The sequence below is a fragment of the Salvelinus namaycush genome, chromosome 7 (assembly GCF_016432855.1).
Source record: "Salvelinus namaycush isolate Seneca chromosome 7, SaNama_1.0, whole genome shotgun sequence".
In the NCBI taxonomy this organism is placed as follows: Eukaryota; Metazoa; Chordata; class Actinopteri; order Salmoniformes; family Salmonidae; genus Salvelinus; species Salvelinus namaycush.
Window position 1 is genome coordinate 44,045,579 of NC_052313.1, and position 27,186 is coordinate 44,072,764.

Below are 27,186 nucleotides of genomic sequence, written 5' to 3' on the forward strand. Positions count from 1 at the left end.
CAAATAGGCTTGCTGTTATTATTGGGGGAAGATTGCAGCTGAGCTGTGTTGGTAGAACCGTTTTCATGTACCTAGATTTACAGATCAAACAGAAGTGTGGATTAAGTTTTTGTCAACGGATAGATATTCAAATGCTTGTTTTAATTAGTTCACATCGCCACTGTCAGTTTTCACGTCGAAGAACATTTTTCACAACACAAGCGTTAGTGATATCTTGGCCTGAAACTCGGGGCCTTGGACTCAAGTAAAGTTCGAAGCGGACTCTAAACTTCTGCTTTCTCAAAGACCGCTATCCGCGGGGCCGGGGCTCTTGTCGCTGGCCCTGTGGATGAGGAAGTAAAGATACAGAATCCACCCAGGTAAATTAGAAACATTTTTGTTACCCGTTACAATTTACAGAAAGAAAGTACTTGACTAATTGATTTGCACGATGTGTGTGGCTCACGTCACGTAGCTAACTAGCTACGTACCGGTAGCAAGCAAGTTAATCGAGGAAAACATTAGCTAGCTAACGTTAACCAGCTAACTCGACAACTTCCCTGTAAGGCGATGTAATCTAACGTTAGCCATCCTAGTTAGCTGTCGTTTGCAAATTGTTGATTGTTATCAAATAATATATGTTTGCTAGCACAGATACATGTCTACGTCGATAACCAACTAACACGTTAGCTAGCTGTCAACTTCTGTCATGAACCGACTGTGCAAGTTAGTAATTTAGGGTGTCTTGTGTTGATTTGGATCGCAGTGTTTAGCTAGCTAATGACCATAGGCATAGATCCGAATTTTATAGCTCAATTAGCTATATAAACTTGCATTACTAAATAGCTTGAACGACAGCCTCATATGGGTTCGTTCCATTTGATTTCAATCACTTTTTGACCGCACCCCATTTGGTTTGAATGACACTTTCTATATAATTGCCAATGGTAGAGGTGGTCCGAATGCTAAAACATTTACTAGGTAGAGGGGTGCACAAATTTGTCAAATTTTGCATACGGGCAATTACACTGTAACCGTGACACTGCAACCGTGAGACTCAGATTTGTCAGACTCAGAAACGACTAACGTTAGCTACTTTTAACAATTTCCACTGAACGTTTTACAAAATACATTCACTTAAAAAACAGTGCAGATGCAAAGTTTAGTAACAGAATGATGGCACAAACCGTCATTCTGTTACCAAAGTTTACATCTGCACTGTTCTTCAAGTAAATGTGTTTTTGTGAAATGTTAAGTGAAAATTAAAAGTAGTCATTGTGCATAAAGTTATGGGTTGTTTAGCTTTGCAATTATTGTTTTTTGTTTGACATTTTAATGTGAAAAAGTCTGTCACACTGTTATTGTGGAATTACACATACCCCTACACTGCCTAATAAATCAGACTTTGATACCAATTATTGGTATACAGTCTGTAACAAAGTACTGCAAAATCGTGGACATTTTCCTTACAAGCCAGGATGTTGAATACAATTATATTTGAACTTACTCTACCGGTTGTCTGTGTGGTTGGTCTTTCAGCTGCTCAAATTTTTTGTTAAAATATCCACAGGAAACTATTGTTACCTAACTTACTGAAGTTGAATTTTCTATAACCTGCCACATGCAAGACCATGTAAAGACCTGTTAGTATAAATGAGTGTATGTACTTCCGTCTTGTGCACGTGCCTTCGGTCATAAGCAAACCCATTTTGATTGCCACACACATAGACCCATGTTTTGAAGTTTGTTTAATAATACTTTCCTGTGGATATTTTGACCAGCTGAATGACCAACACCACTGAACAATTGTCAGAGAATGTAATGAAATATAATAAAATATAATTTTATTCAACATTTGTTGGCAGAGAATGTCATGTTAATTTCTCTACCATAAGCCACCTCCAACATCAATTTACAGAATTTGGCAGTATCTCCAACCAGCCTCACAACCTCAGACCATGTGTATGGCGTTGTGTGGGTGAGCGGTTTGCTGATGTCAACATGGTGGGGATATGGTATGGGCAGGCATAAGCTACGGACAACGAACACAATTGCATTTGATTGGCAATTTTAATGCACAAAAATACAGCTACGAGATCCTGAGGTCCATTTTTTATTTTTTAAGATATGTCACCAACAGATGAATATCTGTATTCCCAGTCATGTGAAATCCATAGATTATGGCCTGATGAATTTCTACTGCACAAAAATATAAACTCAACACGCAACAATTTCTAAGATTTTACTGAGTTACAGTTCATATAAGGAAATCAGTTAATTGAAATAAATTCATTAGGCCCTAATCTATGGACTTTGCATGACTGGGCAGGTGGCTTGGAGGGCATAGGTCCACCCACTTGTTAGCCAGGCCTACCCACTGTGGAGCCAGGCCCAGCCAATCAGAATGAGACATACTCCCCAGTTTTATCAGCTAGTCCGGATGGCCGGTCTCAGACGATCCCACAGTTGAAGAAGCTGGATGTGGTGGTCCTGGGCTGGCGTGATTACACGTGGTGTGCAGTTGTGAGGCTGGTTGGATGTACTGCCAAATTCTCTAAAATGATGTTGGAGGTGGCTTATGGTAGAGAAATGAACATTACATTCTCTGGTAATAGCTCTGGTTGACATTCCTGCAGTCAGCATGCCAATTGCATGGTCCTTACACTTGAGAAATCTGTGGCATTGTGTTGTGACAACTGGTTGATATGCCACACCTGTCAGGTGGATGGATTATCTTGGCAAAGGAGAAATGCTCACTAACAAGGATGTAAACAAATTTGTGCACAACATTTGAGAGAAATGTTTTTTGTGCGTATGGAACATTTCTGGGATCTTTTATTTCTGCTCATGAAACATATAACCAACACTTTATATGTTGCGTTTATATTTTTGTTCAGTATATTTCAATTGACTGATTTCCTCATATGAGCTGTAACTCAGTAAAAGCTTAGAAATTGTTGCATATTTAGAAATATCACAATTTTGAATGGAAAAGTTAAAGTATTTTTAACCTTGAACATCAATGATCAAAAAAACAAAACATTTTCACATATGTTGTAGCTTAGACCCTATTTTACATTTGAGGTGTTTGGGTTGTGCCTGCCATCGGTTGATACACAGAATACTTTTGAATACAGAGTGGGTCAATCATAGATGTATAATTCATACCCCTTCAGACCACTGCAATTTAACTGGTGCATCATTGGCATTTAAATTACATTTTTACTTCCATTTACTGCCACAAAGATGGCAGCTGGTCTACCCACCGTCGAATGTCAACTTAAATGGGAATGTCAGTTCTATTATCTATATTTCTGTGATTTCAATAGGTTTCCTATGGAGGACTGACAGTATAATTTAATACTAATTATATTTCCATTAAAGTCAACATTCTTTGATGTGTGGACCTCCAATCATCTTTCTGCTACCATTTTGAAAGTTGAAAATAAAATGCTATTCCCATTTTAGTACATTTATCACACCCACCCTGTATTCAAGAGCATGCTGTGTCTCAACTGATGGTGGGCACAACACAAACATCACAGATGATGTAAAATACACGTTTTTAGATAATTGACTTTAAAGTACTTAGCTTAGTGTTTGTAAGCTTTAAAATGTATATCAAACTGAACCGTTTATCTTTTCCGGTGATGAAGACATGGATGTCTCATGGTAGGGTGGGGGTATGCAAAATGTGTCATCTTTAAGCACCTTTCTCTCCTAAATGTTTTGGCATTCAGGTCCAAAAAGTTACTTTCTGACCACTTCTGCCATGGGCAAATATGTATAGAAAGTTTCATTCAAATGAAAAAGAGTGCGGTAACAAAGTGAATGAAATCAAATGGCACGACCCAATGTAAACAATATTTAGCTAGAAATGCAGAATGATTCTAGTTTGAATCAGCTTGCTAGTGAGTGACTAATTCTGTTTGTGTGCAATACTCAGATTTTACAGGAGAAAGGAACCCCTTTGATGGGAGAATCCTCTATCCTGGACTCCTGGGTGAATCAACGTGTCAAAATGAGTATGTGTACATCCTCCCTCACACTTTCTCCCAACACATAGACACAGTTGTAATACATCGGAACTGTCATGACATTAGGCCATATCTGATCATTTAAGGTGCCCTGGGAATGCTTTGCAATACTCTCGGTTCTATGGCTAAGAACGGAACGTCAAACAACAGAGAATGTTCTATGGCTTCTATTCTGTGTTCTGAGCTTTCTACCTGCCCCAAACAGATGAACAGGAGGCGCTGAACTCTATAATGCAGGACCTGGCCGAACTGCACCGCTCTAGCCGCCCTGCCATGACCCTATCTGACCTGGGAAAACCCAAGGCCTCTTCACCCAAAATTCAGGTCTGTCCACTTGCCTCCACTTGGCACTCATCAGAGAATAGTCTCAATACAATGAATGGCATTTCTCTTTCTCATCCCCTTTCCTCTCATGGATGCTGGTGTGTGTTGTGTGTGTTTTACAGAACGATGTGCGAGTGAAGTTTGAGTTCAAAGGGGAGAAGAGGATCTTGCAGTTCTTTCGCCCAGTCAGGCTGGATGACCTGGGGAACAAAGCCAAAGTGGCCTTCGGACAGGCCATGGACCTGCATTACACCAACAATGAGGTACTTATCACGATAACGTCATCACCAAGTCGCAGTGGGGCTGGGCGGTATAACGTATTTGACGATGTGCCGGTATTGATGCACCGACTAGTTTGGGTTTTAACTTTACCTTCTATAACGGTATTTGAATGTTTGGTTTGTGACACGACGTGTGTAACGTCCACTGTTATAGTTTGCTACTTGAGTCATCTCTCCATACCGCTTTCCACACAGACCTAGCCCCCGCCCCCGAAGGAGTGCATATGTTGTTCCTCGACCACAAGACACTTGCATGTGTATTTGTTTTGTTAAAAATAATACAATAAACCATGAGACACTTGCGTTCAGTCTGCATGGTCGATGCAGCACATGCTACAATGATGTTGACGACAGCTATGATGTTTTCACTTAGCTTCTTAATATAAATCCACTAGTGTTCTATAATTACACTATTAGTTTGTGTTTCTTACATCTGCGAACAGCTAGTTTGTCTTTTGTTAGCAAGTTGGGCCTAAATCTTGTTTGCCGTTAATGGCTAGTTAGCTGGCCAGTACATTTATTGTGTTTGCCGCTAATGGATAGATCTCAAATGAGTGTAGGAAATGCAGAAATGGATTAAAATGCAGGAAATGATTTTTGGTTGAATTGAACAGTATAAAAAAATCAGATTGGAGAAAAACGAATTGAAATCACTTAGAATGTATGTGTTGCCACTTTAGGGTCATAAAGCAAATGTAGAACTTGTATTGTTCATAAAATACCTTCATACCGTCCAATATTCTTTTAAATACAGTGATATGATATTTGGGCCATATAGCCCAGCCTCTAGTCACAATGTTGATCTCTGGCAGTCAAATAAGCACCAAAAGCCAATCATCAACATGTGTGAGCGAGAGAATGAATTGTTCTGTGAGAAACTACCAATACTTTTCTTTTCTATTTCACTTCCTTCACTTGCTGCCGTTTCTTCCTCTTCTCCCAAGCTGATCTGTCTGTTTCCCTCTCTGTGGTTCTCTCCCCTCCTCCCTCCCAGCTGGTGATTCCTCTGACCACTCAGGATGACCTGGACAAGGCCGTGGAGCTGCTGGATCGCAGCGTCCACATGAAGAGCCTGAAGATCCTCCTGGTGCTCCAGGCCTCCTCTCAGGTTAGGACCAGACAGTTCACGGCCCATATTCACAAAGCATCACAGAGTTGGGAGTGCTGATCTAGGATCAGTTTATCCTTTTGGATAATAACGAATAAGATTACGTGGACAGATCCTAGATCATTACTTCTACTCTGAGATGCTTTGTGGATATGGGCCCAGACCATATCACAGCACAGTGACTGTAGGGAATCACACACAATCCATAGCATACTACTGTACTGGCTGATTGACCCATCAACAGCTCACTATGTTCAGCACACTTTCTTGAGTAATTACTTTAATGAATCATCTTGAGACCTTTGTTTAAGCTGACATAAGCATTGTTTTATTCTGTAAAGGAAAAGGTTGTATAGTAAAACTGTTTTGATATGGATGGATGGTGTTTAATTCCTCCTCTCAGACCTCCACGTCCAGCATGGACCTGCTGCCCCCACACGAAGACCTGGACAACACCCGCTTCAGGGCCACAGACAATAAAAGCATGCTGGCTTTGATAGGTGGGTCATCAACTCTGTGGTGTTTTCAATGACAACTATATCTGTGTGTAATTCATTTAATTAAATCTGTGAAATTGTCCTTCTAGTAAATACTTTCCATTTCTTTCTTTCTCCCAATCCATTTGCTTCATGGCATTAGACACATCCAAAACACCTTGTCGTTCACCACCAGTCTAGTAGTAAGTCTTCAGCTAATAATGTATGTAATTCTCTTTCATCCAGGGTCCCACTCCGGGGACCGCAGCTCTCCCCCTCCAGGCTACATTCCTGATGCCCTCCAGCAGGTGGCCAGAAACGGCTCCTTCACCAGCATTAACAGCGAGGGAGAGTTCATTCCAGAAAGCATGGACCAGGTAACCTCACCTATAGAGATGGATAGAGGACTCTCTATCCATCTAACCCGTTTTAGCATTGACATTGCCATTTAGGGCTTCCACCATTTTTAAAGTAGTCAACTGTTTGGGGAATCCTATGGGTTGGGAACGATCAGCCAATAATCAGAGCATTGTCTTCTTCAAATTTGGTTGCCTATGGTTTGTAAATGGCTTTTAAACTACGTCACCGCCATCTAGTGGCTATAATAAATTAATGACACACACAATTTTGTCCAGGACTGCAGGTGGCGGTAAATCACAAATATTAGCTTCACTCAAAAATCCAAAAATGGACTACTTTAAAATGGAGATGGCCTCAATGGCGATGCCCATGCTGTCACAGACGCCATAATGACACAGCTACAAAGATGAGTCCTCTATCTAGCTCTATGACCTCACCTCAGAGACTGGGGATAGAGACAGGGGCTCAGATCAGGAACAGTCATACCAAGGCCTAGTCCCAACACTCTTGCCTACTCGTAACTGTCCTTCATTACCACTGTTATGAACATTTTAATTAACATGTTCAGAGTATGACAAATGACAGCAGAGTCACAAACTCAATCTCTCCTTTCTAGATGCTGGACCCTCTGTCAATGAGCAGTCCAGAGAACTCTGCATCGGGGAGTTGTCCCTCGCTGGACAGCCCACTGGACAGGTGAGTCGTGAACATCCAGCTAAGAACCACATAGCCAGCATGCATTGTGGTAACCTTCAACATTTCACCTTCTGAATCGAACAGTTAAAAAAAACAAAAAAACATGTGTTCCTCCTGTATTTCCTTGCAGTGATAACTATCCTAAGTCACGTATGCCCCGGGCACAGAGCTACCCAGACAACCACCAAGTTTACCCAGAGTATGATATCCCAGTGTTTGAGAAGTCGGGGAAAGGGGGCACTTACCCACGGCGATACCACATTTCCTTTGGCCTTCAGGACTACAGTGATGGTAAAGGAACGAACAAAAACACACCCTCTCTAAAACAAAAGTCAGTCAATTCAACCTTAAATCCGGGTGTCTGATTCTTTATTTTTAGAGTATCACAGAAAACTATTGTTTACCGTCAATCTCCCTCTCCCATCCTCCCCTGCAGGGCGTAAGACGTTCCCTCGAGCGCGGCGGACCCAGGTCCACGGTTTCCATTCCCCGGTCAGTTTCAGCCCCACAGAGCAGTCTCCCAGCACCAGCAGTGGCAGCAGCATATTCACCCCAGACCTGGAGGAGCCCGGGGGTCGCAGACGCAGGGGCAGCGACATCGAGCCCAACCCCACCCTCTCCGTTATGGACATCAGCCCACCCAGCCGCTGTGAGTAGAGCTGGATGGAGGGAGACAATAGGGAGGGGTGGGAGGGAAAGGAGAGATTGAGAATGGAGAGAAGAATACTGATGTGGGGGTGGAAGGATGGCAGAATGTTCAGGTGGAAGGGTAGCCGTGTAGCTGCTAAGCACTTTTGCAACCAGCGTATATCTTATAAATGCACACAAATGACCTGATTTGATTTCCCCCATGTCTGTCCAGCTCCACGTGCCCCTACTAACTGGCGGCTAGGTAAGCTGCTGGGTCAGGGTGCGTTTGGCCGGGTCTTCCTGTGCTACGATGCAGACACTGGCAGAGAGCTGGCTGTTAAACAGGTCCAGTTTGACCCAGAGAGTCCCGAGACCAGCAAGGTGAGTGGAACAGAGATTGTGTGTGGTCGAGAGTTGTGTACTCTGTGTACTCAATATATCTTGTCTATCTGCAGGAGGTAAGTGCCCTGGAGTGTGAGATCCAGTTACTGAAGAACTTGTGCCATGAACGGATCGTCCAGTACTACGGCTGTCTCCGAGACTCCAACGAGAGAACTCTGTCCATCTTTATGGAGTACATGCCCGGGGTAAGTGTGTGTATACGTTTGAATAACTGAACTTAGACCAACTCAAACCTGTCTCCGTCCACCAGTGTGGCGACGTAGGCTGTGTTCCAGGTTGTATTTGTTTCAGTGAAGTTTCACTGCTGATCGGCACGACGCTGCTGCAGTAAAGATGACCTGGAATGGACCCGCGGGTTGCTTGAACTCTCATATGGTCACCCTCTGTCCCCAGGGCTCCATCAAAGACCAGCTGAAGTCGTACGGGGCCTTGACGGAAAACGTGACGCGTCGATACACCCGTCAGATCCTGGAGGGAGTGTCCTACCTACACAGCAACATGATCGTCCACAGAGACATCAAAGGTACAGAAGGAGAGAGGGATAAATGGATTGAATATTGGAATACAATGTTGCTGGATTCTGATAGGAAGGACCATTATCATGACTCATAGAGTTCTCATGTTCTGGTTCATGTCGTGCTTATGACAGAATGTTGATGGATATTGAGGGGAACGTTGCTGTAACTCAAGCAGTGATTTCTGGGTAATGTAGTTTCTTATGAGAGAATGTACCTAAACCACCTCCTTACCTCTTCCTGTCCCTCCCTCTTTTTCCTCCATCTTTCTCTCCAGGGGCCAACATTCTGCGGGACTCTGTGGGAAACGTGAAGCTGGGGGACTTTGGGGCGAGCAGGCGGCTACAGACCATCTGTCTGTCAGGAACAGGGATCAAGTCAGTGACTGGTACTCCCTACTGGATGAGCCCAGAGGTGATCAGTGGAGAGGGCTATGGCAGGAAGGCTGATATCTGGTAAGACTGATTATTACTGAGGCAGACTTATCAGCAAAATAGTTTCTACCTCCTTGTCTCCTTCTCTTTCAAACCACTGGCTGAGACTTAAAGCCCACATGCAGTCTTTGTAATTTTTTTATCACTGTATGCCTAATAAATAACTGTTTATTTAATGAAAATAAATTGTATTTTTTTATCATTTATTTCCCTGAGCCTCCTTTCGCCCTTGCTCTGTCTGATCGTGTGGGTGTTAAGGAACACACATTTGAAGATATTTATATAGACAGCCCTGATTGGCTAATAGGAGGGTCTAGAGCCCACCCCCTTACCCAGATGAACTGTCATTGGTCTATTATAATCAGATCCCATTGTCATAATGTGGGCCAAAAGTTCCATCCCACCTGAACAGGCTGAAATTCCAGGCATTTTTTTCAAACAGCTCTTACACCAAAAGCTCATCACAATTTGTACAATTTCAGACTGTTATTTTGACCTCATAGTGTGGAAATATCATAACAGAACTGCACCGTTAAGAGGTTTCTACCATATGATTTCCAATGAAGTCTCTTTAAATTAGTGGTCAGAAAGGAGAGGGGATCTGGATAGGAGGCTATGGTGGACGAGTGTAACAGCCACTGAGAAAAAGTGTCTCCCTTTTTTTGTAATGTAACTCTTGGTGAGATGAGAACCACTAACGATCTTGATGTGTTGAGTGGGATGCTGTGGAGGCTGGTGAGAGGGGCTATAGGAGGACGAGCTCGTTTTAATGTCAGGAATGGAATGAATGGAACGGAGTTTCCATATGTTTGATGTGTTTGGTACCATTCCATTGATTCCATTCCAGCCGTTACAATGGGACCGTCCTCCTATAGCTCCTCCCACCAGCCGCCACTGGTGGGATGTCATGTCAACTGTTGTTGATGATGATGTTGGCTAATGTCAGTGGTGTCCTCTCCAGGAGTGTGGGTTGCACAGTGGTGGAGATGCTGACCCAGCGGCCCCCCTGGGCCGAGTTCGAGGCCATGGCGGCCATCTTTAAGATCGCCACCCAGCCCACCAACCCCTCGCTGCCCGTCCACGTCTCCGACCACGGCCGCGACTTCCTTAAGCGCATCTTCGTGGAGACCAAGCTGAGGCCCTCGGCCGACGACCTTCTGAGGCACTTCTTTGTTCACTAGCCCCTTCCCCCTGACCCCTGAACTGCCAGAGATGGCCTTAGATGATTCGCTGTCCCTGCCTCTGACTCCGCCCTCCCAGCTCCAGACAGAAAGCCCCCATTGGACCAGAGAGGACTTGGTGGGAGGTATCCATCTGGTGATTGGATGAGGTGGGTAGAGATGGGGACTACAACTCCTGCGTCTCTGTTTTTAGGAGACTGGCAAGGAGGAATTAATGAACTCATTTAGAGAAAGAAAGTTGCACCTTAATTTCAGAAATAGGGTAAGTTTCCCAACCAAGATGACAAAATAACCTTTTTTGAAAATGTTTTTATGATTAATATCTCCTGCTTTTGATTGTGGAGTGGGACTCAGTCACTCCGTGCTTAGCTCACTGAGTCAACGTCGGTGTTTCTGATCTGGACCTTAGTGGAGATTTGAGGTGACGATCATGATAATCTGGGCCACGTTTAGTAGGCAAGCGTTGTGGAACGTTGCAGATAGAAATGGCATGACTAGAGCCGAAACGATTCCTTACTCTACACGTCTTAGAGGCAGGTTTGTTCTACACGCTATATCGATCTGAACGTTGCACAACGTCGTGTCCTGCTGAACGCACCCCTGGTGGTTAGTGTGGCCCTAACTCGACCCAGAATGTACAGCTGAAAACCCATAGCACGCTGCTATCGAATCCACAACCAGAACACCGGATGAGAACACTCCTACCCCCCCCCCCCCCCCCCCCCACACACACACACACACTTGTCTTCTTGTCACACTGCTGCCTACGCTGCTCCCCCCCTCACTTGCACATTCACAGTCCATGTAGAACATCCAGAACTCAACGGTTCTTCTTACTTATACTGTAGACATTCTATGATGGAAAATAATAATTTTGTTGCTAGGATCCCTCGCTTTACTTCAGTCTGTCCTGCGACTATTGTGAGTGTCTCTGTCTTGTCTGCTGTGTCAGTCACGTCGCCTGTCTGTCAGGGTCTGTTGTCAAATCCCCTTCCAGTCTTTGTTCTTTGCCGTGTGCCTTTTTAGCCATGTAGGAACATGTCTTTGGTTGAAACGTTTTCGCTACGCATCAGACAGGTACCAGCCTATTTACGGTTCGGATCATATCCAAGTGTTTATATCAGTGTGGTTCAGCCAGTGGTGCGCCGAATTGGTCTGCTCTCTCTGATCTGCCTTTTTTCTCTCTGTATCAGACTGGTGTTAGATCAGTTTTGGTACTGTTCTCTGCCTTCTCCTCACCAGGGGTCATAGGTCTCTTACTGACCCCAGATCAGATACAATCGAGACACACCAAAGCAGAAACCTAGAGTGCTCATCATAATGGGTTTGGTGCTTCAGTTCTTAACAGAAATACATCAGAGCTCTGTGATTGGCCGTGTTGTACTGATGCCAGTTGATTGCTCAAAGTTTAGGCAGGCCTTTAGTTGATTGGTAAAATGTACATTATGGTGTTTTAAAACAGGAAGAGTGGAGAACCGCTAGCCAATTAGGATGCTTGTTACTCAGTTGTAGGCATACTGTATGTTATTATCAGGTACTACTTTGTGCTGAAGCACTCTCTACGTTAGCCAGTTTACACCTTGACTAAGATACTACTGCACTGAACAGTACTCAGCAAAAAGCTCTGCAATTATGCCAATATCAATACGCGACAGTGCTGGTGAATACTTAGTTATACTCCACAGTGTTGGACACCATCTGGTACCATTGTGCCCTCTTGCCCTACTATGCCTTGGGAAAGAAAGTACTGGTATGTTGTAGTAGTATGTGGTGTGTCATGTCTCCTCTCAAACACTCCTTTGGCACACACACACCAGAGCAGTTTTCAGTATGTTTCAGTTGGGGATGGGCTCGAGTCCTCGATTCTAGATTTGCATTGGAAATTTGCAAATGCAACTATTTAGCAGGTTCAAATGACATTTCAAACTTTAAGATGTGTTTTGTTTGGAGTGTGTCAAGTGCACTGAAAATATAGCATAAAACATTTAATTGAAGCAATCGATAACATACTGCAAACTTGTTTTGCCTTCAGCCCTGTTTTGTGCTTGAATGCCAGTACACAAAATGATTTGCATGAGAGTACTCAGACATTTTTTTCAATGTCCATCCCTAGTTTCAGTGCTGTACTCAGCCACACCTCAACATTACTAACAAGTAGACTTATCTAAAATCACAGCAGTGCTAACTGTTTTGTGCTGCCAGGTACAGAGAATATGTCAGATATATTTCACCCATATTTTCTAGATGCAGTAGGATAGGTGTTTTTTAATTTAATGATGGAAGTGGCTGTCTATTTGACTCCAGGGGGTGTTGTCATTGCCTGTAAGCTAACCCATAGGTACTCAAGTTATGGAAACACAAGCTCTTTTGTGTGAGGGGTTCGGGAAACCTACTGATCAACTAGCCTGAAATATGATGGAGTATTTCTCCCATCGCCTAGGCACTTTCTCCCCTTAACCACAAGTTACTAAATCCGGTGTTTCTCGCGCGCTGAAGGAATGCTGGTTAAGAAAAATAATGGTTATTGACTCCACTATTCTGGACTCTGTTTTCTTTTAGTCTGAGAAGCAAAATCGCGACCCGTGTGTGTTATCATCAGCTAAGCTGGTCCCCAAGAAGTTAGACCCCTTCCTTACCCCCCTGCATTGCGTTGCCTGTAAAAATGAAACTGGACATTTCCATTGGCACTGGGACTCGCTGAGATCAACTCTCAACAGAAATGATAACGCCATATGCACTATTTAAAACTGGTACATAATGTGTTCTCTACCGCTCGCTTCTTCAAGGTTACTCATTGGATGATGGACTTCTACTCTGTTGAGCATAGTCTGTCTTGTGTTTCTGTTAGCGATGACCTTTTTTGCACATTTTTGAGACTATACAGATTTTTTACACTGATTGTAATACTTTTGCTTCTGTGTGTGTGTGTGCGCGCGTGTTGTATGTGATTGACTCAGTGTGGTTGTGTTGCACAAGGATCTTACGGTCAGGAATGTAATGTTTCATTCTCACCACCAGGTGGCCTCATTCACCATTGTGGATTAAAACTCCCCTGTTGAAATGAGAAGTCAAGTCTATTCTAACTCTGAACACAGACTGGGTGGCTGTCCTCCAGTTGGTTTAATTACACCTCCCCACTTAGAGGGACTGTTAGTTAGTGATGGTAGACGAGGCCTGAATCCCAAACCAATCAATCCCTTGCCACTGCTCCCTACTTGTGTAGATCTGAGAGGATTGGACAGGTGGGTTTGGGATTCGGGCAAGACTATTAAAGTAATAGGAAGTGAACTGAAATACGGTATGATAAGTCACCACATGGTATTCCCCTGCTTCTTGAAAACCAACAAGATACAGACGAACTATGCCAATATGGTACAATATGTGCTTTTTATAAGCCACTGCTGCCACTCCAAGGTGCTGTAAGCACTTCTCTCGTGTGTGTGTGTGACTGTGTGCGCGGCTGTGTGTGTACTGCAATTTGTGCTCAAAGGACACTGGGGGCACCCAAAATGCCTTGCGCATTCAGACTGTAAAAAAAAAAGAAGATATAATTGAAGAAGAAAAAAATATGTACAAATGTATACATTTGAAAAATGTACCCCTTTTAAAAAGAAAGATTACACTTATATCCCTCACATTTGTTTTCTGTGTATTGTAAAAGAAGCCATGTTTATAATTCTATTTGGTTTGTGACCAATAAGCCTGTTTATATCAGAACTGTATATCAGTGGTATGCATAATTTTTTAATATATATTTTTAATTTTTAAATGGGAGATTTTATGCATGGTTGGATCCTGAGAGAGGTACAATGGTGGCAGGAGGCCCATTGGTTTTAGCCTGAGTGCCAGTCTGTTTGTGCCAGCCATCATGCTAATTCCATGTCACTCATTGTTTGGCTTGTCAAATGACAGCAATGGAGTAAACAAGAATAGATCTGGGACCAGGCTAAGGCCCATTGGCTCCTCTAAATGAATGCTGAAGAGAGGAGACCTCTTGATGGAAAAGGATCAGGAGACTGTCAGTCTGTTGGCACTTTGATGTGTTAATAATTATGACAATGAAAATAATAAAATATATTTATTTCACCTGTTTTTCTAAGATGTACATCCCCCCCCAAAAGATTTAACCTGTTTTGTGTGTGTGATTTGTGAGCACAATAGATTATTTTGTAAAGGCAGTGATCTTTTGGACAGGTGTACTACAGGTCTGATTGCATCATGCGAGCCTTTTAGGATGGGCATGTTGTTGACAGGCAAGTATAAGCAGTTTATCCAGTAATGGACAACTGTGAAACTTGACAGTTTGATAAACTTTTTATTGTTGTCTTCTTTGCTCCATGTGAAGTGTATGAGCTATTAGCAGTGTTTCCCAAACTCTGTCCTGGGTGCCTCGAGGGGTGCATATTTTGGTTTTTGCCCTAGCACTACACAGCTAATTCAAATAATTAACTCATTTAAGCTTTGATTATTTGAATCCGCTGTATAGTGCTAGGGCAAAAAACTAAATGTAGGACTGAGTTTGTGAAACACAATTAGTGACAGGTCAATTTGAGTCGCACACACACACTGCCCTGACCCACCTAGATGAGACGAATACCAATGGTGAGAATGCTGTTCATTGACTACAGCTCAGTGTTCGGCACCATTGTCCCTCTAAGCTCGTCACCAAGCTTAGGACCCTGAGACTGAACACCTCCCTCTGCAACTGGATCGTGGACTTCCTGACGGGCCGACCCCCGGTGGTGAGGGTAGGCAACATCACACCTCCACCACGCTGACCCTCAACACCGGGGGGGCCCACAAGGGTGTGTGCTTAGTCCCCTCCTGCACTCCTTGTTCACCCACGATTGTGGCCATGCACAACTCTAACACCAAGTTTGCTGACGACACAACGGGGGTAAGCCTGATCACTGGTGATAATGAGACGGCCTACAAGGAGGAGGTCAGAGACCTGGCAGTGTGGCGCCGGAACAACAACTCAATGTCAGTATGACCAAGGACCTGATCGCGGACTACGGGACACTGAGGGGGATGAGCACGCTCCCATCCACATCGACGGGACTGCGGTGGAGCGGGTCGGAAGCTTCAAGTTCCTCAGTGTCTAAAACACTAAGAACTTAAAATCAGTGCCTCTTGCCACTCAGGTTTAAAAGGTTTGTCACGTACACTCAAATCCTCAAGTTCTACAGCTGTAACATTGAGAGCATCTTGACTGGCTGCATCACTGCTTGGTATGCCAATAGCACCACCCTCGATTGCATGGCGCTACAGAGGGTGGTGCGGACAGCCTAGTACATCACTGGGGCCGAGCTCCCTGCCATCCAGGACCTCTATATCAGGCGGTGTGAAAGGAAGGCCCGGAAAATCATTAAAGACTCCAACCACCCAAGCCATAGAATATTTGTTCTCTCTGCTGCCACACGGCAAGCGGTACCAGTGAATAAAGTCTGACACCAACAGGCTCCTGAACAGCTTCTATTCCCATGCCATAAGATTGCTAACTAAATAGCTAACAAAATGGCTACACGGACTATCTGAGTTGACCTTTTTGTATTTTATTCTTATTTTTGCACCGTCTCTATGCACACTAATGCACACTACTGCACACAAACACTCACTCCATCATTTGCTCACAAACACACATGCACATACATTTATACTGACTACACACACACACACATCATATACCCTGCTGCTTCTCTGTTTATCACATATCCTGATGCCTAGTCACATTACACCTATACATACAGTGGGGCAAAAAAGTATTTAGTCAGCCACCAATTGTGCAAGTTCTCCCACTTAAAAATATGAGGCCTGTAATTTTCACCATAGGTACACTTCAACTATGACAGACAAAATGAGGGGAAAAAAATCCAGAAAATCACATTGTAGGATTTTTTATGAATTTATTTGCAAATTATGGTGGAAAATAAGTATTTGGTCAATAACAAAAGTTTATCTCAATACTTTGTTATATACCCTTTGTTGGCAATGACAGAGGTCAAATGTTTTCTGTAAGTCTTCACAAGGTTTTCACACACTGTTGCTGGTATTTTGGCCCATTCCTCCATGCAGATCTCCTCTAGAGCAGTGATGTTTTGGGGCTGTTGCTGGGCAACACGGACTTTCAACTCCCTCCAAAGATTTTCTATGGGGTTGAGATCTGGAGACTGGCTAGGCCACTCCAGGACCTTGAAATGCTTCTTACGAAGCCACTCCTTCGTTGCCCGGGCGGTGTGTTTGGGATCATTGTCATGCTGAAAGACCCAGCCACGTTTCATCTTCAATGCCCTTGCTGATGGAAGGAGGTTTTCACTCAAAATCTCACGATTCATGGCCCCATTCATTCTTTCCTTTACACGGATCAGTCGTCCTGGTCCCTTTGCAGAAAAACAGCCCCAAAGCATGATGTTTCCACCCCCGTGCTTCACAGTAGGTATGGTGTTCTTTGGATGCAACTCAGCATTCTTTGTCCTCCAAACACGACGAGTTGAGTTTTTCCCAAAAAGTTCTATTTTGGTTTCATCTGACCATATGACATTCTCCCAATCTTCTTCTGGATCATCCAAATGCTCTCTAGCAAACTTCAGACGGGCCTGGACATGTACTGGCTTAAGCAGGGTGACACGTCTGGCACTGCAGGATTTGAGTCCCTGGCGGCATAGTGTGTTACTGATGGTAGGCTTTGTTACTTTGGTCCCAGCTCTCTGCAGGTCATTCACTAGGTCCCCCCGTGTGGTTCTGGGATTTTTGCTCACCGTTCTTGTGATCATTTTGACCCCACGGGGTGAGATCTTGCGTGGAGCCCCAGATCGAGGGAGATTATCAGTGGTCTTGTATGTCTTCCATTTCCTAATAATTGCTCCCACAGTTGATTTCTTCAAACCAAGCTGCTTACCTATTGCAGATTCAATCTTCCCAGCCTGGTGCAGGTCTACAATTTTGTTTCTGGTGTCCCTTGACAGCTCTTTGGTCTTGGCCATAGTGGAGTTTGGAGTGTGACTGTTTGAGGTTGTGGACAGGTGTCTTTTATACTGATAACAAGTTCAAACAGGTGCCATTAATACAGGTAATGAGTGGAGGACAGAGGAGCCTCTTAAAGAAGGTCTGTGAGAGCCAGAAATCTTGCTTGTTTGTAGGTGACCAAATACTTATTTTCCACCATAATTTGCAAATAAATTCATTAAAAATCCTACAATGTGATTTTCTGGATTTTTTTTCCTTATTTTGTCTGTCATAGTTGAAGTGTACCTATGATGAAAATTACAGGCCTCTCTCATATTTTTAAGTGGGAGAACTTGCACAATTGGTGGCTGACTAAATACTTTTTTGCCCCACTGTATCTACCTACCTCTATAGGTCCAATAACCCTACACATTTGTAAATATGGTCCTGGAACTGAACCTGCATATATTGTAGTGTGCTTGTTTTATCGTGTTCTTTTAATATCTCGTGTTTTGATTCTACCTTATTTTTAGTATTAAATGGTTCTTTGTGCATGTCATGTTGAAATGTGAAACTTATGGGCGAGTCCCAATGTACCGCAGGGCAAACTGTATTAAAAAGCCACAGGTGGCAGAATGTGCCTTTACGCGCTCTACTCAACATGTGTAGCCCTGCTGCGGTGACCAGGACGCTCCGACTCACAGTTCACCACCGCCAGACACTGTCAGTGGCGCTGGACGGCTTTGTGTCTGGTGGTCGGAGGTTCAAATCCGGAGCCAGCAGACACGTAGGACAAAATTTGCAGACAACGATAGAAACAAGTCCGGAGAAGTACAAAACAATAGACGATCTACGTGGACCTAGTTTGGCCACGACGGTGTATTGGCTGTTCGTGAAGGGATATGCAGATAAGAGCCATGCGATGCAGGTAAAATTAATCCCACAGTGCCTCGCTTAATTTCTGCTGTATGGCTAACTGCATACATGTAGTGAGTGCACGTTATCGAGTGAATTAAGGAATATCGACGTCATTTTTAACGATGTAGACTAAGAAGCTAAATTCGATTTTCCATCACAATTATAATTAATGTGAGTTTAAGAATATTTTTTTTACAAGAGAAAATGTAAGTAACTTTTATTAAACTATCCAGATCATTTTCCATCAATGGATGTCGATGTAACTTGTTTTGACGACTGCTATGATTAAACAAAGCCCGAGGTGTGGTGTATATACCACAAAACCCCGAGGTGCCTTATTGCAATTATAAACTGGTTACCAACGTAATTAGAACATAATATATATTTGTGGGTCATTCCCGTGGTACATGGTCTGACGTTATTTTGTGGCAGATGTAAAGACTACAAACAGTTATAAAATGGACTATTTGCGAGATTGACTTGTTTCAATAGGCATAGGCTACTGACTAAAATCTGGGTTTGTAATTGCAATTCAATTTTGACATGGTTTGCTGAGCTAGATGCAGGTAGCCTATAGCCCCCTGATAGGCCAACATCTAATTTCAGGGAAAAGTCCACAATGAAACTGACAAATGTTTAGAATGATACTTTTGCAATAGAGCTGTGACCATGATCACAATTGGTAACTGCAGCACTCTCAACCGGTGCTCCCTTTTTCAGTCTCACCTCTGCCAATTGAATGAATGTATACTATTGTTACACAAAAATATGGTATAAGAATACCCTGTACTCATCAAGAAACAGCACATACAAACACCAGTACCTGGTTTCCCTTACCTATTGAACTCAAGAAGAAGAAAATAATAATGGTGAAATAGACCAGTTTACTGCTGTGCAATGTCACATGTACTGTATATCAATAAAGACTAGGGTAAGCCAATTTATTTTGTAGATATTCTTAATTGAAATAAATGATCAAGGTGGTTGTGGAAGTATTCTCAGGGTGATTATTGGGTTGTATAAACATGAGTGCTTTCCCCCCACAATGCTGGCCTTCAAATTTGTTTCTAAAATCAGGCAAGACTGGAGAGATAACAGGCTTGAGCCTGCTGCCGGAGGTTCAGAGAAACAACCCTTCTCTAACTGTGTAGCCTAATAGAAACCAGCTCTTTCAAAAGGGCATAATGCTGTCTTGAACTTGCATAGTTGAGCCTAATATAACCGTTACAAATTATCAAGTCATTTTGAGAAATAGGGCTCACATGCGAGACGTCACTTCGCAATAGAAACTTTCTCAGTTTGAAAAATATCATTTTTTATAATTCTCATTTGCACTTATGAATTTACCATGTTAAATATAACTGTACTTATTTATTTGTTAAACGTTAGCTCACAGAATTTAGGGTTTTCAAGCCTTGTACAACTTTTTTATCCCCTTCACAAACCATGGGCCGGACCAAACCGAAAGCATAATTGGCAGCAGGGAGATCCAATCATAACATTTGGAATTGAGTAGTACTGTGTAGAAAGCCAGTACATATGGTGGTTAAATCATTTCACATCCATGAAATGTATAATAGCATATTATTGAGGGGGGTCAAATTGGCTCTGATATTTGTGGGATCATGACCCCCCCCCCCCCAAGTTATGCACCTGGCTTCATGGTTGATTTATGACTAATTAGGTTAATAAGTAGTTTATATACACTGAACAAAACATTAGGAACACCTTCCTAATATTGAGTCCACCACCTTCTTCCCTCAAAACAGCCTAAATTTGTCGGGGCATGGACTATAAGGTGTCAAAAGCATTCCACGAGGATGCTGGCCCATATTGACTCCAACGCTTCCCACAGTTGGATCAAGTTGGCTGGATGTCCTTTGGGTGGTGGAACATTCTTGATACACACGGGAAACTGTTGAGGATGAAAAACCCAGCAGCGTTGTAGTTCTTGACACACTCAAACCGGTGCGCCTGTTACCTACTACCATACCCCGTTAAAAGGCACTTAAGTCTTTTGTCTTGCCCATTCACCCCCTGAATGGCACACATACATAATCCATGCCTCAAGGCTTAAAAATCCTTTAACCTGTCATATTCCCTTCAGCTACACTGATTGAAGTTGATTTAACAGGTAACACCAATAAGGGATCATAGTTTTCACCTGGATTCATCTGGTCAGTCTGTCATGGAAGGAGCAGGTGTTCCTAATGTTTTGTATACTGGGAGTATATTTTGTGAATCATAAATTCATATTTAATATTGGACTGTCTCACTGTGCATTTCCAGAATCAAAGATCTTCTTCTCTTTTCCCCCAACCCAGGTTGAACACAAGAAACTGTACGGGCCCATCTGGTGCTCGCGGTTCGGCCCATTTGATGTGGTGAACGTGGCGTCTCCAGAGCTTATATCCCAGGTGATCCGCCAGGAGGGTCGCTACCCGGTCCGGACAGAGCTGCCACACTGGAAGGAGTACCGCGATATGAGGGGACAGGCCTATGGACTCCATGTGGAGTGAGTGGCCGATGAACCACATCAAGGACTATTCCTAGATTGGGTGTAGGAAAGGGAATGGATAATACTTACTTACACCCACTGTTCCCTCAAAACAAAATTGGGGCACTGAGGACATTTTAGTTCTTGTGAGCAGAAACTTTAATGTGAGAATTTTGTGCAACTTCCGCCGCACGTTTACAGTAAACCCTGCAGCTGTACCATTACCGTTTTAGACAGTAGCCAATAGGCGATTGTGGCTATTTGAGCATAATGTAGGTCTACTGTACCAACAAAACCAATGGAGCAAATCCCATAACATTTTCACGTGTAAATAGCTTTTGATTTCTGTGATATAGCTTACAGTAGCCTATATGTGGTGTTCAATTCAGGCCTATATTGCATTTGATTTTTAATAACGTTTTTACATTATGAAACGCTTGATATTAATAATGTTTTACTTGGTTTGTAACACCATGGGCCAAATAGGTGACTTTAAATTGCATTGTATGATGCAAGAAACCACTTTACAAAATAAAATGTATTATTATTACCATACAGAGAATTAGACAAGTTAGGATATTCAAGCATGTCTCAAAATACAACACTGCCACTTTAATTAAGATGTAAGCTTTTTACCTGATTAGCTTTTCAAAGAGAGCTTGAAATGTGGCCTACAATAACTCCCCATTGTTGACCTACAGTGCCTTGCGAAAGTATTCACCCCCCTTGGCATTTGTCCTATTTTGTTGCCTTACAACCTGGAATTAAAATAGATTTTTTGGGGGGTTTGTATCATTTGATTTACTACCACTTTGAAGATGCAAAATATTTTTTGTGAAACAAACAAGAAATACAGAAAACTTGAGCGTGCATAACTATTCACCCCCCCAAAGTCAATACTTTGTAGAGCCACCTTTTGCAGCAATTACAGCTGCAAGTCTCTTGGGATATGTCTCTATAAGCTTGGCACATCTAGCCACTGGGATTTTTGCCCATTCTTCAAGTCAAAACTGCTCCAGCTCCTTCAAGTTGGATAGGTTCCTGCTGGTGTAGCAATCTGTAAGTAATACCACAGATTCTCAAATGGATTCAGGTCTGGGCTTTGACTAGGCCATTCCAAGAAGTTTAAAGGTTTCCCCTTAAACCACTCGAGTGTTGCTTTTGCAGTATGCTTAGTGTCATTGTGCTGCTGGAAGGTGAACCTCTGTCCCAGTCTCAAATCTCTGAAACGTTTCAGAAGACAAAACAGGTTTCCCTCAAGAATTTGCCTGTATTTAACGCCATCCATCATTCCTTCAATTCTGACCAGTTTCCCAGTCCCTGCCGATGAAAAACATCCCCACAGCATGATGCTGCCACCACCATGCTTTACTGTCGGGATGGTGTTCTCGGGGTGATGAGAGGTGTTTGGTTTGTGCCAGACATAGCGTTTTCCTTGATGGCCAAAAAGCAAATTTTTTGTCTCATCTGACCAGAGTACCTTCTTCCATATGTTTGGGGAGTCTCCCACATGCCTTTTGGCGAACACCAAACATGTTTGCTTATTTTTTTCTTTCAGCAATGGCTTTTTTCTGGCCACTCTTCCGTAAAGCCCATCTCTGTGGAGTGTATGGCTTAAAGTGGTCGTATGGACAGATACTCCAATCTCTGCTGTGGAGCTTTGCAGCTCCTTCAGGGTTATCTTTGGTCTCTTTGTTGCCTCTGATTAATGCCCTCCTTGCCTGGCCCGTGAGTTTTGGTGGGCGGCCCTCTCTTGGTAGGTTTGTTGTGGTGCCATATTCTTTCAATTTTTTAAATAATGGATTTAAATGGTTCTCTGTGGGATGTTCAAAGTTTCTGATCTTTTTTTAGAACCCAACCATGATCTGTACTTCTCCACAACTTTTTCCCTGACCTGTTTGGAGAGCTCCTTGGTCTTCATGGTGCCGCTTGCTTGGTGGTGCCCCTTGCTTAGTGGTGTTGCAGACTCTGGGGCCTTTCAGAACACGTGTACATATACTGAGATCATGTGACACTTAGATTGCACACCGGTGGACTTTATTTAATTAATTGTGTCTTCTGAAGGTAATTGGTTGCACCAGATCTTATTTAGGGGCTTCATAGCAAAGGGTTGTAATGCAAAAAAATAGGAAAAACGCCAAGGGGGTGAATACTTTTGCAAGGCACTGTATATTTATGCAATAAGGCGGCACGGGGTTGTGGTATATGGCCAATATACCACAGCTAAGGGATGATCTCACGCACGACACAATGTGGAGTGGCTAGATACAGCCTGTCAGAAAAATCATCATTCAGGGCTCAAACCACCCAGTTCATAATTTTGATACGATCACAGAAAAAAACTTTAATCTATATAGTGCAAACTAATGCGGCGAACTCAGTAAAGTTCAACCTCTTGGGTCTCTGCATGGCATTTCTTCAGCGCGGCAGTCCTGGAGGAGGTGCGCAGCTTAGAGGGAACATTGCTTACACCCTATGCTTCAAAGATACACTATGACTGTTATTGGTAATAAATCATTGCCTTGGGTAAAAGCAATATTGGTCTGGTTTGAGGAAACCATGGTCCTACAGGTAAACCTGTTTCAGTAGAACCTCCACCTCAACTTTATCCATCTAACCTACAGGTAACTGCCAAAATAAAGGAAACGCCAACATAGCGTCTTAAATGGGGCATTGGGCCACCACTAGTCGCCAGAAAAGCTTGAATGCACCTTCGCATAGATTCTACAAGTGTCTGGAACTCTATTGGAGGGATCTGACACCATTATTCCATGAGAAATGTAATAATTTGGTGTTTTGTTGATGGTGGTGGAAAAAGCTGTCTCAGACGCCGCTCTATAATCTTCCATAAGTGTTCAATTGGGTTGAGATCTAGTGACTGACACACACATTTCAAAGTCACTGAGATCTCTTCTAGCCACGGTAGCCAAAATAATAGGCAACTGGGCATTTTTAGACATGACCCGAAGCATGGTGGGATGTTCATCGCTTAATTAACTCAGGAACCACACCTGTGTGAAAGCAGCTGCTTTCAATATACTTTGTATCCCTCGTTACTGAAGTTTTCCCTTTATTTTGGCCGTGACACGTAGATATACCTCCACCCCTTTATTCTGAATATCTACTGTAGATTCACTGTCTGTCTCCTGTCCTCTCCTCTCCTACAGTAAAGACCTACAGTGGTACCGTATCCGTAGTGTCCTGAATCCAAAGATGCTGAAGCTAGCGGAGGTATCTGCGTATGCGCCTGTCATCCACCAGGTGGTAGGGGACCTGCTACAGCGTATTGAGAGGCTCCGCCTCCGCAGTCAGGACCACACCACCGTACCAGACCTCACCGCAGAGCTCTACAAGTTTGGCTTTGAAGGTGTGATACCATTGATTCATTCAGTATTTTTTTATGCTTTTAACCCCTTCAGAAACACACACACACCCAGTGGGGTTGGAAGCCAGGGTCTGCCACAGTGCCCCTAGGGCAGCTTAGGTAAAGTGCCTTGCTCAGGGGCACAACGGCAGGAGATGGCATCTCGGATACCTAGAATCCCCACCAGCTCTGTGTAGTCCTCATTGTTCACTGTGTTCTCTCCGTCCCTGCAGGGATCTCTTCCATCCTGTTTGAGACGCGGCTGGGTTGTCTGCAGGAGGAGATCCCTAAGGACACGCTGAAGTTCATCGCTGCAGCCAACGACATGCTAACCCTGTCTGAGACCGTCCTCTTCCTCCCGCTCTGGACACGCAACGTCCTGCCCTTCTGGAAACGATTTATCCAAGCCTGGGACGACCTGGTGAATGTAGGTATGTTTGTAAATAATGTTAGGGGCTCCATCTATTGAGCGACAAGCAGACTTAAATGTGTAGGTGGAAAGTAGACATGGTAGGTTCGACCTCTACAATGGAAGCATATGGTTGTTTCTATTGCCCTGTCAATTGCACGTCAGCCACTGTCAGCCGCTAAGCACTGTTGAGAAGTGTCGGAAATCGCAGACCTATGTGGGAACTTTGTTAATGTGGGAGGCAACCCGTCTGCCTAGGGAGACTAACTGTTGAGCTATGTTCACTATTGAGACTCATTTTGTGTTTGTGTGTGTCCCCTACATGAATGTGTGTGTTCAATGTATTTCTTTATAAACCCTCAGCTCAGCGTCTGATTGACCATAAGTTGGCGCAGATGGATGCCCAGGTGCTTGCTGGGAAGCAGGTGGAGGGGATGTATCTCACCTACCTGCTGTCCTGTGATAAACTGACCCTGAGAGAGGTGTACATCTGCGTCACAGAGCTGTTGCTGGGCGGAGTGGACACGGTGAGGGTCATGGGAGGAGAGGGTCATGGGAGGTCATACAGAGAGGAGGGTGGTGCCATACACAACAGCAGGTTCGCGTTCAGTAGGGTACACCGTAAACAAACCGTTTGCAACAGAAAATGAACATGTGAATTTCTCATTGGCAAAATGCTATTATTTCCTCTACATTTCAAAGTGTTTTCTTCTGTTTTGTGCCTACTGGACACGTCCTAGGGAATGGGTGGAGGTGTATTTTGGCTTTAAGATGACATGATTCTCCCCAGGCCATAAATACTGAGACCATTTCCTTTAGTTTGTTGACATATATATATATATATATTTGCAGTGTAACTTTTTATTTGTTTTAGAGGGTACAAAATGTACTCGTACACAAACGCATGTAACCAAAGACAAACACACAGTAACCATACAAACACAGCAGGACCTGCCCGACTGCATTCCCTGGAGCAGTCTGGGCTTGTCTTTGTCAAGCGCCGCTTGCTGCTCTCTGGAATCTGTTGCTGAGTAAAACACAAGCCTCGAGCTCTATTTATTCCACCTTTTATGTAATGTCATCGAGATAAAAAATGTGTTTTGCTTACTGGGAATCAGTGTTCTCACTTTTATTCAATGACTAGATGTCACTTGAAATGATCTAATGTTCCAAAGTAAATTCCTCAGCTGCTTTGATGATGAATTGATGTCAATAAATGTTGATGATCACTGATAACTTGTCTCTGATACAGCCTCCACCACTCCCTCAACTTTTAATATATATATATATTTTTAAACATCAGCATTTTAATTGTCCAAGTCAAATTTCCCCGCAGGGACAATAAAGTATACTGAACAAAAATCTAAACGCAACAATGTCAAAGATTTTACTGAGTTACAGTTCATTTAAGGAAATCAGTCAACTAAAATGTATTAATTAGGCCCTAATCTATGGATTTCACATGACTGGGAACACAGATACGCATCTGTTGGTCACAGATACCTTAAAAGAAAAAGTAGAGCCTGCCGAGTGGCGCAGCGGTCTAAGGCACTGCAGTGCTTGAGGCGTCACTACAGATCCAGGTTTGATCCCGGACTGTGTCGCAGCCGGCCGCGACTGGGAGACCCATGAGGCGACGCATAATTGTCCCAGCGTCATCCGGGTTAGGGGAGGGCGCACGTACTCTGACACGGTCGCCAGTTGTACCGTGTTTCCTCCGACACATTGGTGTGGCTGGTTTACGGGTTAAACGAGCAGTGTGTCAAGAAGCAGTGCGGCTTGGCAGGGTCGTGTTTCGGAGGACGCGTGGCCTCTCGACCTTCACCTCTCCCGAGTCCGTATGGGAGTTGCAACGATGGGACAAGACTGTAACTACCAATTGGGGTAAAAATAATGATAAAATGAGAGAAAAGTTGGGGCATGTATCAGAAAACCAGTCAGTATCTGGTGTGACCACCATTGCAGCGCGACACATCTCTTTCACATAGAGTCGATCAGGCTGTTGATTGTGGCATGTTGTCTTACTCCTCTTCAATGGCTGTGCAAAGTTGCTGGATATGGGCGGGAACTGGAACAAGCTGTTGTACACGTTGATCCAAATTATCCCAAACATGCTCAATGGGTAACATGTCTGGTGAGAATGTCCCAGTTCTTGCATATTCAGCTTCCAGGAATTGTGTTCAGATCCTTGCGATATGGGGCAGTGCATTATCATGCTGAAACATGAGGTGATGGCAGCGGATGAATGGCACGACAATGGGCCTTAGATACCGTGATGAGATCCTCTGTGATTTCAAATTGCCATTGCTAAAATGCAACTGTGTTCGTTGTCCGTAGCTTATGCCTGCCTATAGCATAACCCCACCACCACCACCATGGGGCACTCTGTTTACAATGTCGACATCATCAAACAGCTCGCCCACACGACACCATACACGTGGTCCGCGGTTGGGAGGCCGGTTGGACGTACTGCCAAATTCTCTAAAACAACATTGGAGGCGGCTTATGGTAGAGTAATGAACATTCAATTCTCTGGCAACAGCTCTGGTGGACATTCCTGCAATCAGCATACCAATTGCACGCTCCTTCAAAACTTGAGACATCTGTGGCAGTGTAGTGTGACAAAACTG

General features: G+C 43.6%; 2 protein-coding genes across 3 annotated transcripts in view; both read left to right on the forward strand.

Annotated features, from left to right (window-relative positions):
* LOC120051283 (mitogen-activated protein kinase kinase kinase 2-like) lies at nt 1–20,707 on the forward strand. Of its 2 annotated transcripts, XR_005477249.1 has the most exons (16): nt 1–359; nt 3,926–4,004; nt 4,222–4,340; nt 4,463–4,603; nt 5,616–5,729; nt 6,133–6,229; nt 6,452–6,582; nt 7,182–7,261; nt 7,392–7,552; nt 7,698–7,910; nt 8,124–8,272; nt 8,347–8,478; nt 8,687–8,816; nt 9,086–9,263; nt 10,204–10,572; nt 20,611–20,707. XR_005477249.1 is itself a non-coding variant. In XM_038998064.1 (15 exons), the coding sequence occupies exons 2-15, from the start codon at nt 3,953–3,955 to the stop codon at nt 10,421–10,423; spliced, it is 1,917 nt and encodes a 638-aa protein (XP_038853992.1). In that variant the 5' UTR covers nt 1–359; nt 3,926–3,952; the 3' UTR covers nt 10,424–14,509. The 2 variants fall into 2 exon arrangements, 1 of the variants encoding a protein (XP_038853992.1); XM_038998064.1 differs by lacking the exon at nt 20,611–20,707 and having other exon boundaries at nt 10,204–14,509.
* LOC120050736 (cytochrome P450 27C1-like) overlaps nt 15,279–27,186 on the forward strand; it is a 16,258-nt gene continuing 4,350 nt past the window's right edge. Inside the window, exons 1-6 of the mRNA XM_038997298.1 lie at nt 15,279–15,406; nt 18,038–18,155; nt 20,611–20,801; nt 23,951–24,150; nt 24,381–24,578; nt 24,920–25,083. Of these exons, the coding sequence (XP_038853226.1) occupies nt 15,279–15,406; nt 18,038–18,155; nt 20,611–20,801; nt 23,951–24,150; nt 24,381–24,578; nt 24,920–25,083 (999 nt within the window). The remainder of the gene's footprint in view (nt 15,407–18,037; nt 18,156–20,610; nt 20,802–23,950; nt 24,151–24,380; nt 24,579–24,919; nt 25,084–27,186) is intronic.

Excerpts from the sequence above, each read along its gene's own strand:
- LOC120051283 (XM_038998064.1), top strand. The coding sequence starts at position 3,953 with ATGGGAGAATCCTCTATCCTGGACTCCTGGGTGAATCAACGTGTCAAA. Across the intron at positions 6,583-7,181 it reads TTCCAGAAAGCATGGACCAG|ATGCTGGACCCTCTGTCAAT; the intron begins GTAACCTCACCT and ends TCTCCTTTCTAG. Across the intron at positions 8,273-8,346 it reads AGAGTCCCGAGACCAGCAAG|GAGGTAAGTGCCCTGGAGTG; the intron begins GTGAGTGGAACA and ends GTCTATCTGCAG.